The 14,649-nt window shown below is 37.0% G+C and overlaps 1 protein-coding gene across 2 annotated transcripts; it reads right to left on the minus strand.

The window, feature by feature from the left end:
- Positions 1-5,378: 5,378 nt before the first annotated feature.
- On the minus strand, positions 5,379-10,649 carry LOC127431988 (zinc finger protein ZIC 4-like). Of its 2 annotated transcripts, XM_051682698.1 has the most exons (3): positions 9,466-10,649; positions 8,737-9,354; positions 5,379-6,628 (listed from the first exon to the last, which is right to left on the minus strand). In XM_051682698.1, the coding sequence occupies exons 1-3, from the start codon at positions 9,887-9,889 to the stop codon at positions 6,189-6,191; spliced, it is 1,482 nt and encodes a 493-aa protein (XP_051538658.1). In that variant the 5' UTR covers positions 9,890-10,649; the 3' UTR covers positions 5,379-6,188. The 2 variants fall into 2 exon arrangements, with proteins under 2 accessions (XP_051538658.1, XP_051538657.1); XM_051682697.1 differs by having other exon boundaries at positions 8,737-10,648.
- Between the last annotated feature and the right edge of the window lie 4,000 nt (positions 10,650-14,649).

Below are 14,649 nucleotides of genomic sequence, written 5' to 3' on the forward strand. Positions count from 1 at the left end.
CAAACAGAACATGATAGTTAAAACGTAATGGTATTTTAGTAGCTTTTAGCTGTTAAGATGTTGATGTCTTGTTATTTGTGACTTTTTCCCCAGAGATTCATGTCCGGGTTGAGCAGATGTGCTGCGGGTTCCACACCCTTTAACTCCATATCTTTATTGAAAATATAGCATCACCAGCTGTATGATCATGATATATATAGCACTACTGACTTCCAGACAGTTCAAACCAGACGAACTTTAGTAGCAAGTTCACTGCGCCAGCGCCGTCTTCTGATCAGATAGGTTATGCTGGTTTCGTTTAATGACTAGGAAAACGTTTTCAAATCCAGGTCCGCATTTAACGAAGTTTATAGAGATTTATTTTGATTGTTGACATCTGAAAACTAACTTGCTCTCAGAACGCCAAACTTTTCAACTTTCTTTAAAAGGATGTTCACGCCTCTTCTGATCTCCCTTTCTCCACACAAACCACCTCGTATGCTATTCATAATATGAAATATGAACCGCGTGATGATAAATTATATTTCAGAAATACTTAATTGCTGAAGGGCACATTCAGCAATTCATTATCATTTGCCCATGGTGATGATGTATGGCCCACTTAAATAAATCTGATACTCCCATAAAAACGATTTCATTATTTTTATTTTTATCATCATTAACCATTTGTATCATCACTTAATGCTGGTACAGTTGATTGATTAATGTCTCTTGTATCATTGTATTAGAAGACTACATGGCCTATTGCCAAGACAGTTTTGAACATTCAATTTAGGCATCAGGATATTAAGGTGGAACAATCTATATATGGAGCAGTGGTAATATGGAAATTCAGTTAATTTAGTTACTTTTGCTTGCATTTCGGTGTCGGTCTGCGCAGAACCCTGTAAAAGCTGTAAATTGAATGAAACAGTCATAAGAACATCCAACTGAGTTAACAAATACGAGGTTCCCTTTGGAATACCAATATAGGCCTATATATTAGCATGACTAAAACAAAGGCGATATTTTCAGCTAAAACCATTTGACCAGAAATATATATATATATATATATATATATATATATATATATATATATATATATATATATATATATATATATATATATATATATATTTGCAGACCTGTGATCCCACGAAGCATTTGGCAGTTTATCTACTCTGAATGTCGTTCAGACTCAGAGTGCACATCAGCGATTTTTTTATTTTATTTTTTATTTATTTGTATTTATTATTATTTTTATTTATTTATTTTTATCTAAACTTGACTTGGACGTTAACAAATCTGAAAAACGTAACGTTACCCTCAGATCAGCAGTCAAGCAGTATTGCAAATCATCACCTTTCCAATAGCTTTAATGTTCAAGAGTGGAATGTTCTCTTGGCTCCTTCTATTAAATGCTTTGCCATGAAATAAAACAGCAATGGCATGTGCTTTCACTGACTAATGGATGAAATCTGTTTTTAGTGGAAACGCACAAGAGAAGCGCAGGATGCTCCCCACGTAGCGCGATGCTTTGGATGGCATCTATCCTGTTCACGTGCCCCTTATATACTCTAATGTTTTAATATCAAGTAGAAAGTCCTTGTTGCAGACTATACGATCAAATTAGAGTGAGAGAGAGAGAGATCTGAGATCAAAGGAAGCGAAATAAGCATGGGTCGTTCGACTCATTCATGCAGCTGCTTTGAGATTCAAGGCCAACAAGCGTATCTTACATTGAAAGAAGGTTCCCATTCAGAGTGCAGGTGCGAAGTAGTGCGGTGCATTCTGCTACATTATCTGAAGGTTGTTAGAGATCACTGTTCACTCTACTAACTATAGGGGCTGATTCTCAAAAGAGAGAGAGAAAAAAAAAATCCTTCAACCATGAAAGTACAATAACTCAGCACAGGCGAATGGTAGATGGTGATAATCTGACTATTTAGGAGTTTATTCAATCAGGCTAGCCAATTTATTAGCAATTTCTTGCTATTTCTTTTTATTTAGTCCATGCATGCCAGTAACGTTTCTCTTTCCATTACACATCGGAGCATAATGATGCAGGAGGTGATGTAAAACTGCAGATAATTTAATTATTTAACCATGCTTGACTAAGTTAAGTTCAAGTTCCTTTCAGGTGAAATAAAGTTGAAACAGATTTCCATCTAGAGCTGACATCTGAATAACTTAAATTAGTAGAATATTAATAGTTAGCTTGTAAAGTTTACCAATCCAGACAGCGCAACTAGAAAGGGGTTTTCAGAAAAGATCACTGGGTAAACTTTTTTTTTAAAAAAGTGGCCACGTTACAATGTAATTACACAGGTGTAGCCTACACTATGTATTACATATCAACTATAGGTAATTATTGTGTAATTATTATGTTAATATGTTGCTACTGTAATGATTTATATTTACATCTAATATGTGTGTCAAAGACACTTTAATGCATAGCTACTACAACAACAACAACAACAACAAACAAAAGACTGGGGTTTTTACAAAAACTATAACAGCTTGTCAGAATATACACTGCATGATCATAACATTAGATATGGTTAGAAAATACATGAAGCCATATTTACTACATAGCTACTACAGTTCAACTAATAGACAACTCTAAAATAATACATGCAAAGTGACGCTTTCACTATTTCTATCTCTTGCGAGCTTAAACATGAGCTTGATAAATCAAAATATATACTAGTAACTCAAAAATACCAATGTACGGGACTGAGAACGAAGAAAATGAATGTAATAAATAGGATAAAACGGTAAAAACGCATGAATAATGCATTCATTATTGGGTTTTAGTCCATTCAGGGTGAATTATACTTTTTTTCACCAAGACCAAATCCTTATAACAAGAATGCAAAAAGTTAAGAAGCAAAATGCTGAGCAAAGCTAAGCATTGAAATAAAATGGGAACGGCATCCTTGCATTTATTTATTTCGAAATGGAGGACCAACTTTATATTAGGTGTCTAACTATTAAGTACTTACATTCAGAAACTAAGCATTTAAAACAATGTATTAAAACAACAACTTAAAAGGTACATATGTGTTGTTATGTTGTGCTTACATTTAAAGTACCTGCATGTTCAGTCATTAACTGTGATTTATAAAGCTCTTGATAGCGTAGTATTATAGACAGCTTTTCACAGTCGAAACAACTAATGCAGAGCAAGTCAGTACAAAGTAACATAAAAGTGGCTCACGCACTTAATAGATACTAGACAGACAGCATGGAGGTCAGAAAGTAAGCATATTCCGTTTTAACTTGCTTGTGTTATTTGCTCATTTATATATTTATTTATTTGCCATTGCACCTGTCCTGTCATTTTGCATGCGAATTCCAGTCAGCCCTTGTCATGTAATTATGACATTAAATAGAGCGTTGAATGGTGTGGAGAGAACCGCTAATCCCCTATTAAAAGAGCTTTGTTAAATAATGCAGGACAGTTTCCGGAAGTGTGATTATCGCCTCAATTATTTCACAAAGAAATTATATTTCACACTCAAATGAGCACTGGCCTGCGTTTAACAAAGAAGACTTTTTTTCTACTTTCTCTACAGAGGCAAGTTGAAGATATTGCTGGACTTAATGAGAATGTCAATTCATAGTTCGGCCAAAGGCCACCATATTGTAACAAGTTAAATAAGATATGATTCAACTTTTATTGACTTTTATTGCAAGCATTTAAACGTTTAAATGGACGCGTGTCTTGTGTTTCGATTGTGCTTCTTTGTAGACGATTCCTTTGCATTTGGAAAATGAAATTTATTATTATTCTGATTCTGATTCTGATTATTACTACTGATATATAAAAATAATAATACACAGCTCTATTCGTTGCAACAACAGTTACAGGCAGACCACTAACTCTAGCAAATGGCTGGCGTATTGGAAAAGAGAACAGAGAAGAAGAAGAAAAAACTGGTTCGATAATATTGTCAAATGAGAAACTGTTGAAAAGAAACATTTATTGTTCAGTCCCCTTTAATCGCCACATTGATACATGGACGAGCGTGCGCGCTCTCAGGCTCACCAGGAGACCGCTAGAGGCAACTTGTCGATAGTTAATATTACTTGAAAGTACTTGATTCTAGTAAAATTTGTTTCCCTCTTAGTTTGATGAATGAAATGAAAAACTTGAATCACTTTTGAAAAGATTGGGCGATCAAACTGGTGTCACGGAGAGGCCGCATGTCATCAGCGTCGTTTAGACCACATGCAGGAATCTCCCTAATAATAAAAAACACTTCAAAGGACCCTCGCTTCAATTGAGACCAAACTATCCCTTTCTCCTTCGCTACAGCAGCTCGGACACTATGAACGCAACTGTTTGGCTATTTCCCCATTGTATTTATTTTCACTGTACGGTAGAGTAGTAAGACTGAAAAGAAAACAAGGCTAAAACTAAAGCTTTCAAATTAAAGCTAAAATGTCTCATATCCAGCCAAACGTACACCCGCACACCCCCTTGAGCAAATCCGATGCATAACACTAAGGTTAAAGATTTAAAGGAATCAGTCGAGAACTTATCTTAAACTCGGCTCACACTAGTGGACTTAAAGCTACAAGCCCTTGATAAGGATTCCTAATGTGAAAAAATAGAGTCGATATGTCTCATATATCGATGGATCGCTGTATCGATTAACAATAGCTGTTTGGCCTTTAATGTTACTTTTCTTGGACATGCCATATGTCCATCATACAGTTCTTACTATTCCAAATAAAGTGTAGGCCTTGCATATACCCCTTCTTAAGGTGAAAACAAACTTTTTTATTTTTTATTTTTTATTTATTTTTTATTTTTTTCTCCAGTTGGAGTCAAACCAAGCAGAATGAACAATTAAATAAATAAATCTTCGTTTATTCAGCTTATTACACATTCTACTTCTTTCAGAGCATTTTTTGCATTCTTTCTGACAGGATGGGATCTACAGCCCCGGCGCCCATATTATTTGAATTTGACTCGGCTTTTGCTATAGAAATCCTAACGCACCATGAAGATTCACCGTCGTGAAAAAAAATGTCTCTTTGTATATAAGCCTCTTTGAAGTCTGTGTGAAAATATGCAACTCTTTCATCAGTTGGTGCCCATGTAATTGGAGTGTAAAGCTAGGGTATATTTGTGTGTATAAGCAATATAAAGGCATAGAACAAGTTATAGCAATGCGGTTTGCTAAGAAAATTAAATTGATTTAAAATTGGTTGGTATCTGCTATTATCAGGTTATTTGAATTATTTGTATTATATATATATATATATATATATATATATATATATATATATATATATATATATATATATATATATATATATATATTAGAGAGTGATTAATCCATCTATAATATTGTTAGAAAGCTTACTAAACTGTAATATACGAAGTCTTATAGCCTTGCATCATACACAATTTATTTTAAAATACTGACAATTTACAAGGCATTTCGGTACACATTTTTAAGGTCTCTTCTTAGAATTAATATTTTTTTCATAAAAATGGATTGTTGAAGATTTACAAAATCACAAAATAACCACATTGATTAATGACTAACCATAAGTGAAATGTCATATCAAATACAATAATAATATTTCCATCAAATTGGCTTGGCTGGAGAATGCACAAAATGAGTATAATAATCCCAAATATTAATTCTGTACGAAGTAGAGTAGCAAACATTTAAAAATCGCTGAAAGACCAAACCTTACAAAATTACTGTTCACACATAGACATTGAAACGTCGTCATTTACATATGTACAATTTTTAATAAAATAAGCACTTTGGTTTAATAATAATAATAAAAAAAAAGAAAATAAAAAGAAAAAAAAAAGAAAAGAAATTCTTTACCGATTAAAAAATAAATTAAATGGATTTTGAAATCAAAGCGGAATTTACAAAGAAATAATACAGCAACATGCGTACGACCAATACATTATTTAGAACCATAGATACTCATGACATGTTTTTTATATCGATTGGTGGTTAGGCAGTGATATTAGCTGTCAAGGAGCCAGTGCATCCTTCAGTAAGGCAGTAATTGTGAACAAGCCTACTATTTGAACTGACTTAGTGTCAGCCTGCGGCCATTCTGTCTAAAAAAAATAAATAAATAAAAAATAAACAAACAAACAAAAAAAAAAAGATGTCAAAGTCAGTTTCGTAATTTTGCCAAGGGAATATTCTATGGCCCGAATTTGGTTAGAAGACGTCCCTCCGTTCAGGATTGCCGTACATTGACCCCTCTGTATGGCCCGGTGTGGATGAACCGCTGGGTGGGGTCTGGGGCCCACTGGCACCGGAGCTGTGACACACGTACCATTCGCTTAAATTGGCCGGCTGGGACGATGACGAGAGTGGCTCGGAGAGCGCAGAGGGAGCTTGCTCCCGTCCCAAGTCCGATGAAGGAGAAACAAGAGATGGAGTAGATGATTCGTAACCCGAACTCGGAGGTGGAGACTTGCAGTGCACCTTCATGTGTTTTCTCAAAGAGCTGGGATGCGTGTACGATTTGTCACAACCTCTGACTTTGCAGCTGTACGGCTTATCGCTGGTATGTACGTGGGAATGCTTTTTCCGGTCACTGCTGTTGGCGAATCGTCTGTCACAGCCGTCGAACTCACATTTAAAAGGCTTTTCGCCTAAAAGAAGAAACATAGAAGTCAAATGTCAATATATGTCAAAGTGCATTACATATGTACTCATTATAATTCCATTATTATAATGAGCACAAAACCAAAAATACTTGACATAAGACCTAAAGCATAAGTCTGCATAGGGTAAATCAGGTCACATGAGCCCCATGATGATATCTTGATTATCATTTTAGTGCTATGTCTCTCTGATGGCAAGTCCCCTGTGAATGAAACGCTCAGACAGCAATGATATCTTTTAACAATTACAGATTACTGGGCACCTCCTTGCACAAAGTTTTATTTATTATTATTAGTATTATTATTATTATTATTTCAAGCTATGTCCTCTCATAGTAGTTTCATTTACCTTTGGAATGTGGAGCATGGATGTCTCATAAAATACATCTGAACCACCATCTAAACTGTTGTTAGGCCTGTCCCACTGTAACCATAATAGCTACTGGAGAAGGCAGCCAGGCAATAGAAATGTTTGAATTAATTACATTCAATCACATCACGCATATTTCCGAAGGACATAAGCTCCAGGAGTTTATGAGACCACGTAATTGCTGCTGTCTAATTACAGTTGCACTCTGAATATCAATATGACCTTCAGCTGTTGGGCCGAAAGAGCCAATCAAGTACATTAGTGTACTACATGAAAGCAGCAAGGAAGAGACCCTTGGGAAACCATATCCATAACCAAATATTCAAATACAGCGTAAACAATAAAATATTCTCTCTGGCCCTGGGAATTTATCACAGAAAGTAATATATACCGTGTGTCACCTGGCTATTAAACTTGAGACATCTAGCAGAACATTTTATATATACAGTAAGCATCAATTTATTAATAAATAAATAAAAAAACTCATTATACCAAGGCTATTTGCAAAAACACACTTCAGCGCGATGACTTTCGCTACTAAATCTGAAATGCATAAACGGTTCCATTTCTAATCCAGAGGGGTCCTTAAATAATCCAATCCAAAATCAACAAAATAACTGAACAGCCCAAAAGCATTTTTAGGAATACTCAATATGAAAGTTCCACTTAGAAATAAATATAAAATATATGTGAACTGAAGTATGATTTAGTTCTTCAGAACTTTAGTAGCGACTTGTTGCATGCGGCCAATCAAAATAGAGGTTTTGTGAACAGTGCATGCATAGTTCCTCATATCGTCGCAGTTTTGGAATAAATGTGAGTGATGCACCATCTTTCCTCTTGGTGCAAGTCATGGTAGTCGATTTGGACAGTTTATTGCTAAAAGTTTTATTTTGGAAGTAACAGCCACTGACCTAGAGTAATTGGAACACAACAAGTTGAAGTTTAAGAAAAAAACAAGACTCAATAAAGGTGCAACCATGGCCCTATATCTTGTCCTGAAGCGAAAACTTTTGAAAAGGAGCGTTTGTGGTTTCCGTAATTTAGCGAAAGAATAGCCTTTGTCAATATAACGATTTGCAAAGGGAATAAAAACACAGAGGTATCCACATCTCAGAATAATTAATATAGACAGGCGATGTCCACAAACTCTTCATTGTGCAAAAATGAGGCTACTTTAGTCATTGTAAACATAACGCTTCCCCTCTTATGTTGTCAGTCGACTATAGGAGGCAGTAGGCCCCAAACATATGAATGTTTTGGGACAGTCATGAAGCTGTAAACAATTTGTGAAAGCAAGGGATATATCATTTTTAAAACCCAACATTAAAAAGCAAGCAAGCGATAACAGTGATGCTTGCTTTTTGCCCTTATAACTTTTTTTTTTTTTTTTTTTTTTTTTGTCGAATTATCGCCCAATCGTTTTTGAAATTCGTCAAATAACAGCTCAAAAATGGTGTCTGTGTTCTAAGCCATTCCAGTATAGACAAGATAAAGCATTCTGACTGTTTTTTCCCCCAATAAAAAAGCTCATCCAATGAGTTTTAATTTTCGAGAAAAAAGTGGTGCATCTATTTAGCAAGATAATTTCACATCATTAATAAAGTAGTTGCACGCCAACATCTTCTATGTGTTTACCCTTTAGCTGTATCTCTAGTAAAGGAGGTGTTATGTGCCAAAACTATTTAACTGAAATGTCCAGTGGGACAGGGATTAAGTCACTGACCTGTGTGTGTCCTTTTGTGGATTTTCAGGTTTTCCGACCGAGCAAATACTTTTCCACAGCCAGGGAATGGACAGGGAAACGGTTTCTCTCCGGTGTGAACTCTGATATGATTCACAAGTTTGTACTTTGCTTTAAACGGCTTTCCCTCTCGCGGGCATTCTTCCCAAAAACAGATATGGTTCCCCTGTTCTGGTCCACCAACGTGCTCCACAGTCACATGTGTAACTAGTTCGTGCATGGTGCTGTACGTTTTGGAGCAACGTTTCTTGGCGGAGTGCTCTGGTTCCAACCACTTGCAGATGAGCTCTTGCTTGATCGGTTGCCTCATGTAACGGAAAAAAGCGCCGGCTCCGTGGTGGGGTGCGCTGAGATTCATGTTCAGATTGAGACCGCCGTATCCGTGCAGAGGAGAACCGGCGAACGGGTCCGCCCTGGAGCTCGCCACTTGACTCAAATGATCAGACCTAACGTACATTTCGGCAGGTATTCCTAACCTTATTTGTCCGTTCAAGGCTTGGCCACCTGGTGCTCCGTTAGATGGCTGCTCGTGATGAAGTCCAGGGAAGAGAGCGTGGTTCCCGGGGTCGGGGTGATGACCATAGTGTCCCGGATAGCTACCTGTTGTCGAGACAAACATTCCGTGGTGAGAGGATGAACCACCAGAAGTCTGATCGGTCAGCACGGGCATGGCTTGAGCTGTCAAATCTCGTCGAATGAGGAAATCCCTACCTGCGGATAACGCCTGGGCCGTGTGAGACATAGAGTACGGGACCGTTGCCGCCTGCACCGGGCCAAATGCTCCCGATTGACTGGAGACCACGTCGCCGTGGCCTGCAATATGATGATTATGGTGGTGATGGTGGTGGGGATAATGATGGGTTGGGCTGATTTTGAGGGCCGCGGAGTGCCCCATGTGTTCTGGCCCGAATGGACTCGGCCCCAGGCGGGGTTCCGCAGTCATCTCCCCAGGGTGCGAGTGAGCCATTGAGTGTGGATGGCTGCTGAACCCCGGGAAGCCTGTCACGCTCTGAGGGGTATGGTGGTGATGATGGTGATGGTGGTGCGCCCCTGCCAAGTCAACTAATCTCAGCGTCGTGTTCCGTTTGGAAAACGCGGGGTCCATCACAGGGCTTCCTAAAGCATCCACGCTCATTACTCCTAATTTTAGAATAACTTGACAGCAGGCAAATAATAATAATAATGATGATGACAAATATATTTTAATCGCTTTGAAAAATACAGAATAATAATAAAAAAAATAATAATAAACTTCCCCTAAAGTTTAGTTGCTATCTCAGTGCCTACGTGGAATCCCATTCGGTTGAGGGGCAGCAGCAGGACGCTTTGATATACTGAATAGAGATTCATGGTAGGCGCTGCAGCCCGTGGAGCCAAACAATCACGGAGCGCTCTAATTGGTCAGAGCTCCGTGATTGACGTCACTCGTGACAGTTTCCAATGTGAAGAAAAATGTTGTAGTGACAGCAAACAGCTAGAGCGCATGCGCTGAGCCTCAGGCAGCAGATACAAAATGTTTTTGTTATGCAAAGGTTATTGTACTTTAAAGTGCAATCCCAAAGTTACATCGAAGCGATGTAATCTTTCTTTATATACATTACAGCTGTGGAAAATCTGCAAATGCGCCTCAAGACAATGCGTTTTGCTTTTTCGCAATAAGTCAACAACGGCTTTGAGTGGACTCGCATGCAATAAAATTAAATGTAGGTTCTGTGTAGTAGTCAGTTATTTGAAAACACTCGTATACGTCGATAGAGTATATCTGAATTGCATGCTGCCTTACTCAGACTCCTATATATATATATATATATTCAATCCTTTAGCTGACAAAAGTTATCCCACTCTTTTCCCTCCTGTGCGTCTACGTCGTCGTCATGGGATCGGTGTCTTGTGAAAAGCGCGAAGGTCGCCAATTGTCCAGAGAGAGAGAGAGAGAGAGAGAGAGAGAGAGAGAGAGAGAGAGAGAGAGAGAGAGAGAGAGAGAGAGAGAGAGAGAGAAAGTAACGCAAAAGACCCGTTGTTATGATCGGGGGTAATTTTCGGCCTCAGTTGTTCGGCTGTGGCGGATCAGGCACACAGGAGGTGGTGCTTCATCAAGTGTGTACAGGGCAGCAAAGTCTTGGCAGAATAGCCCGAGTAACTGTTAAGCGAATGTACTAATACTAAATGTAAAACTTTATCTCACTGATTACCTACCTTGATTTAATAAACACTCAGCTAACAGTGCACCTGCTCTGAATAAAGTGGTATCATGAATCAGCCGTCGTGTTTATCGTATATGAAAATCTTGAGAGAAATGTGACAGTCCCCACCTCATGAAAACAGACCCAATAGTTTCAGTAGTTTTAGCTTTGAACTTTGTCCACGGAAACTTATTGTACGCAAATGTTTTCAAGAAATAAAACTTTTAGATTTTACTTTATAATACTTTTTATTGCTTCCACAGGTATTAGACAACTGTTTATTATAATCATGCAATGATCATGCGTGTACATGTCCATAAATTAAATTATAGACCTGTCTTCGTAACTTTGCATATGATAGCCTACCGTTCAGAAAACACTATTTTCATTTTTATTATACAGTTGTTTTTCTTTCTTTCTTTCTTTCTTTCTTTCTTTCTTTCTTTCTTTCTTTCTTTCTTTCTTTTTATATGTGTGTGTGTGTGTGTACTAAGAATGTCTTAAAACCGCCTTTGAGTCATTTTGCGCAAGTAAAAAAATAAAAATAAAAAACAAATAAAATAAAAAAAATGTCAGTTTTTGACAATTTTTATTTTTATTTTTATTTTATTTTTTAGTTCTAATGTGCAATTGTGAGCTGAAGAAGAAGTCACCAAAACTATATGGTTACTCACGAAGTTTAATATTTGCTTTAACTAAAATGTCTCATATAGTCTTGTATTTAAAAGTTTGTTGTGGATGTTTGTTACAAATGTGAAATAGTTTGTTTTCTATGTGTTTATAGAAATAGCTTCTATTAACATTTAAATAACATTGAAAAGAAGCCATCAACGTTCTAAAAAGTTTCACAAGTCTCTGATTCAGTCATCATGATGAACTGAAATAGTTTTCTGTAAATGGAACTGTTTCCTCCTTGCACAATAATTTAAAAAGACGTAAGATTCCAACACAATTATTACCTTAATCAAATCAGTCAGAGACAAAAAGAATGGGCTGGTTGAACTGACCCAAAAGAAAGTCAGAGAGTTATACAATTTCTGTCAAATATCATAAATGCAATATCTGTTGCCATTAGGCGGATTATTCGTGAGAATATAAAGAGACAGTATTTAGATTGTAATAGTGCTCATGTGTCTCGATGAAAAATGAAAACAGTTGACTCCCCACCCCCAACCCGCACTGCTTTGTAACTTAACTCTAAGGTAGGCAATATTGTGTATTTTTGTTTTAACATAGGCCCTACCGTACGGTATACAGTACGAACATAGCAAATCTAATTCGTACAAATAGCATCGCAATATTTTAATTTATATATTTTTGGTTGCAGGACTGCAACATCACAGTGTAATGAAGCTGGATTTCACTGAAACATTACTTAATGTATCTGAAGGCCATTGTGATAGATTCATACCGACCTTAAGTAGTTCTGAGCTGAGCAAACGTGAACATACAATCTAAATATTTCAAATCTAAGTATCTATGTAAACCATAAACAGCTCTTTACCTTTAAGTTGCTTCATTTTAATGAAGGCCAATGCATTCAATTAATGATGTAAGTAAATTGGAAATCCCTTGAGAAACGACATGAATTGATCTGTCAGGCATCTGGTGACAAAGCCATACCATCCATGTCATAAATAAGTAAATATTGTGTGAACTACGACGAATAGTGAAGATGTTAGTGATATGGACGTAATTGGTCGCAGCTGCATTTTTTGGGCACTTTCTTTTTTTTTTTTTTTTTTAGCACGGAACTAAAAGTTTATTTATAAGCTATTTTGCATGTGGTAGACAGAAGAAAACAATATGCTAAGAAGCACAGCTTGTTTGTTTGATTTGAAAACGGAATAGATTAAAACACTCATAAACGAAGATCAGCTACTTACAAATTATTAAAAACAAACAAACAAACAAACAAACAAAAAACTATACAGGCTAACAGGAACATGTCTCGTTCAAAAAAAAAAAAAAAAAAAAAAAAAAAAAAAAACGCATGTCCCATGTTCGATTCAAACATATGGATTAACCTACCCAAAATAAAATTATGTTTTGCATACTCTTAGGGTAGTGATTATTTCTTAGGGTTATTGATACGTTTAGAACATAAAATGTGACAACCAAGTGTATTGTGTGCTTTTCTTTTCCAATTTTTACTATTCTCTGAAACATAGTCCTTAGAGTAGCCTATTCTTGAACATGCCACTTCAAAGTTCAATCTGTCTTTTTTTTTTTTTTTTTAAGCTAATTTAATTGTTGCAAAAAAGTAGATAGTAGTGTATGAAAAGCACCTAATTTCTCTGTTTTAATCTGTTTATTATGCTCCGTAAGCTATTTCAAATGATTCCAGCTTCCAAAGCTCATTTTGTCCCAGTGCTATGAATCTTACCGTTTTCCACTTGTTGAAGACATCGTCCAGATTTCTTTTATAAAGATAACGTCCTTAAGACACAACATTCAACTCAACAGCTTCCCCTGACACACACACATCTCTCTCTCTCTCTCTCTCTCTCTCTCTCTCTCTCTCTCTCTCTCTCTCTCTCTCTCTCTCTCTCTCTCTCTCTCTCTCTCTCTCTCTCTCTCTCTCTCTCTCTCTCTCTCTCTCTCTCTCTCTCTCTGGAATGAGTTTGGGAGTGAATGGAGCTGAAGGCTGCAGTCTGGATGATATTTTAATGGCTCGCCTGTTCATGCGGCTTTGAACTCCAGCCGCCGGAGTTTCCAGCAGAGAGAAATCCCACTTCACAACTTCCACAACCCACAACTTTTAAACACACAAGGTGATACATCACGGCCTTAATCTTTCAAAAACACAGGTTGAGAATATGGAAAACGGAAAGAGACACCGCATTCGCAGGTTTGAATCTATTTTATGAAGTTGGAAGTAATCTTTGGGAGGCCTAAAAGTGAAGAAAAATTAGGCTTACAACACACTATCTGAATTGTTTTCACGTGGCGTTAAAAAGCACATAATGTGCAAATCCAAACTCTAAGTAAATGCAAACAACAGTACTATAAATGAAGTGATTTGCAGAAGCGCACTGCGACTTTAATCGCGCATTGCAAAAACACTGAGGTTTCCTACTGATCTCTCAATGTGCATTGCCATTAAAAATGGTGCATGTGAAGAAAACCAACCAGAAAAAAAAAAAAAAAAAAATCATGAATATGAAATGCTCAATGCTAAAGATGAAAAAAGAAGAAAAGAAAAGAAAGTGATGCAGGACTGCGGGTGTTGTGGCCCGTTTTCCTCATTTTTTTTTTTTTTTTTTTTTTTTCACTTCACATCCACTTTTATGGAAACAACATGTGAAATGCAGACTTTTCACCAAACTGATGCACATAGGTCCACACCATTAGAAATAATAAATTAAAAAATGTATATTAAACTTCACCTAGTGTTTACTAGAGTGTTTACTCGATGCACGCGCAGGTTTACTTCAGGAGTTTAACATGGCTTTCACAAAAGAAGGCCAAACGAGGAAGTCCTCCGTCTGGGATAAAAGGTAGTATTCTGCCATGCATTCCCTAAACTCTGTTTTCAGAATTTCACCATCCCGAGCAAAATCACAGTCAGCAACCTCCCGACAATCCCATAGATTGATGATGCAAACCGACCAATCGCACTGATGCTGAGGCATGGCGGGCTGTTATTTGGTGAGTGAATGTTAGTAGGGGGAGAGCACCCTCTCCAATGATGGTCCGAGCACGGGGTCAC

Source organism: Myxocyprinus asiaticus, chromosome 41 (genome assembly GCF_019703515.2).
Source record: "Myxocyprinus asiaticus isolate MX2 ecotype Aquarium Trade chromosome 41, UBuf_Myxa_2, whole genome shotgun sequence".
Classification (NCBI taxonomy): Eukaryota; Metazoa; Chordata; class Actinopteri; order Cypriniformes; family Catostomidae; genus Myxocyprinus; species Myxocyprinus asiaticus.

What these genes read in the sequence shown, in the direction of transcription:
- LOC127431988 (XM_051682697.1), bottom strand. Translation starts at nt 9,889, where the DNA reads ATGAGCGTGGATGCTTTAGGAAGCCCTGTGATGGACCCCGCGTTTTCC. An exon ending in CCACAAAAGGACACACACAG is followed by an intron (nt 6,629 to 8,736) that starts GTCAGTGACTTA and finishes TTCTTCTTTTAG; the next exon opens with GCGAAAAGCCTTTTAAATGT.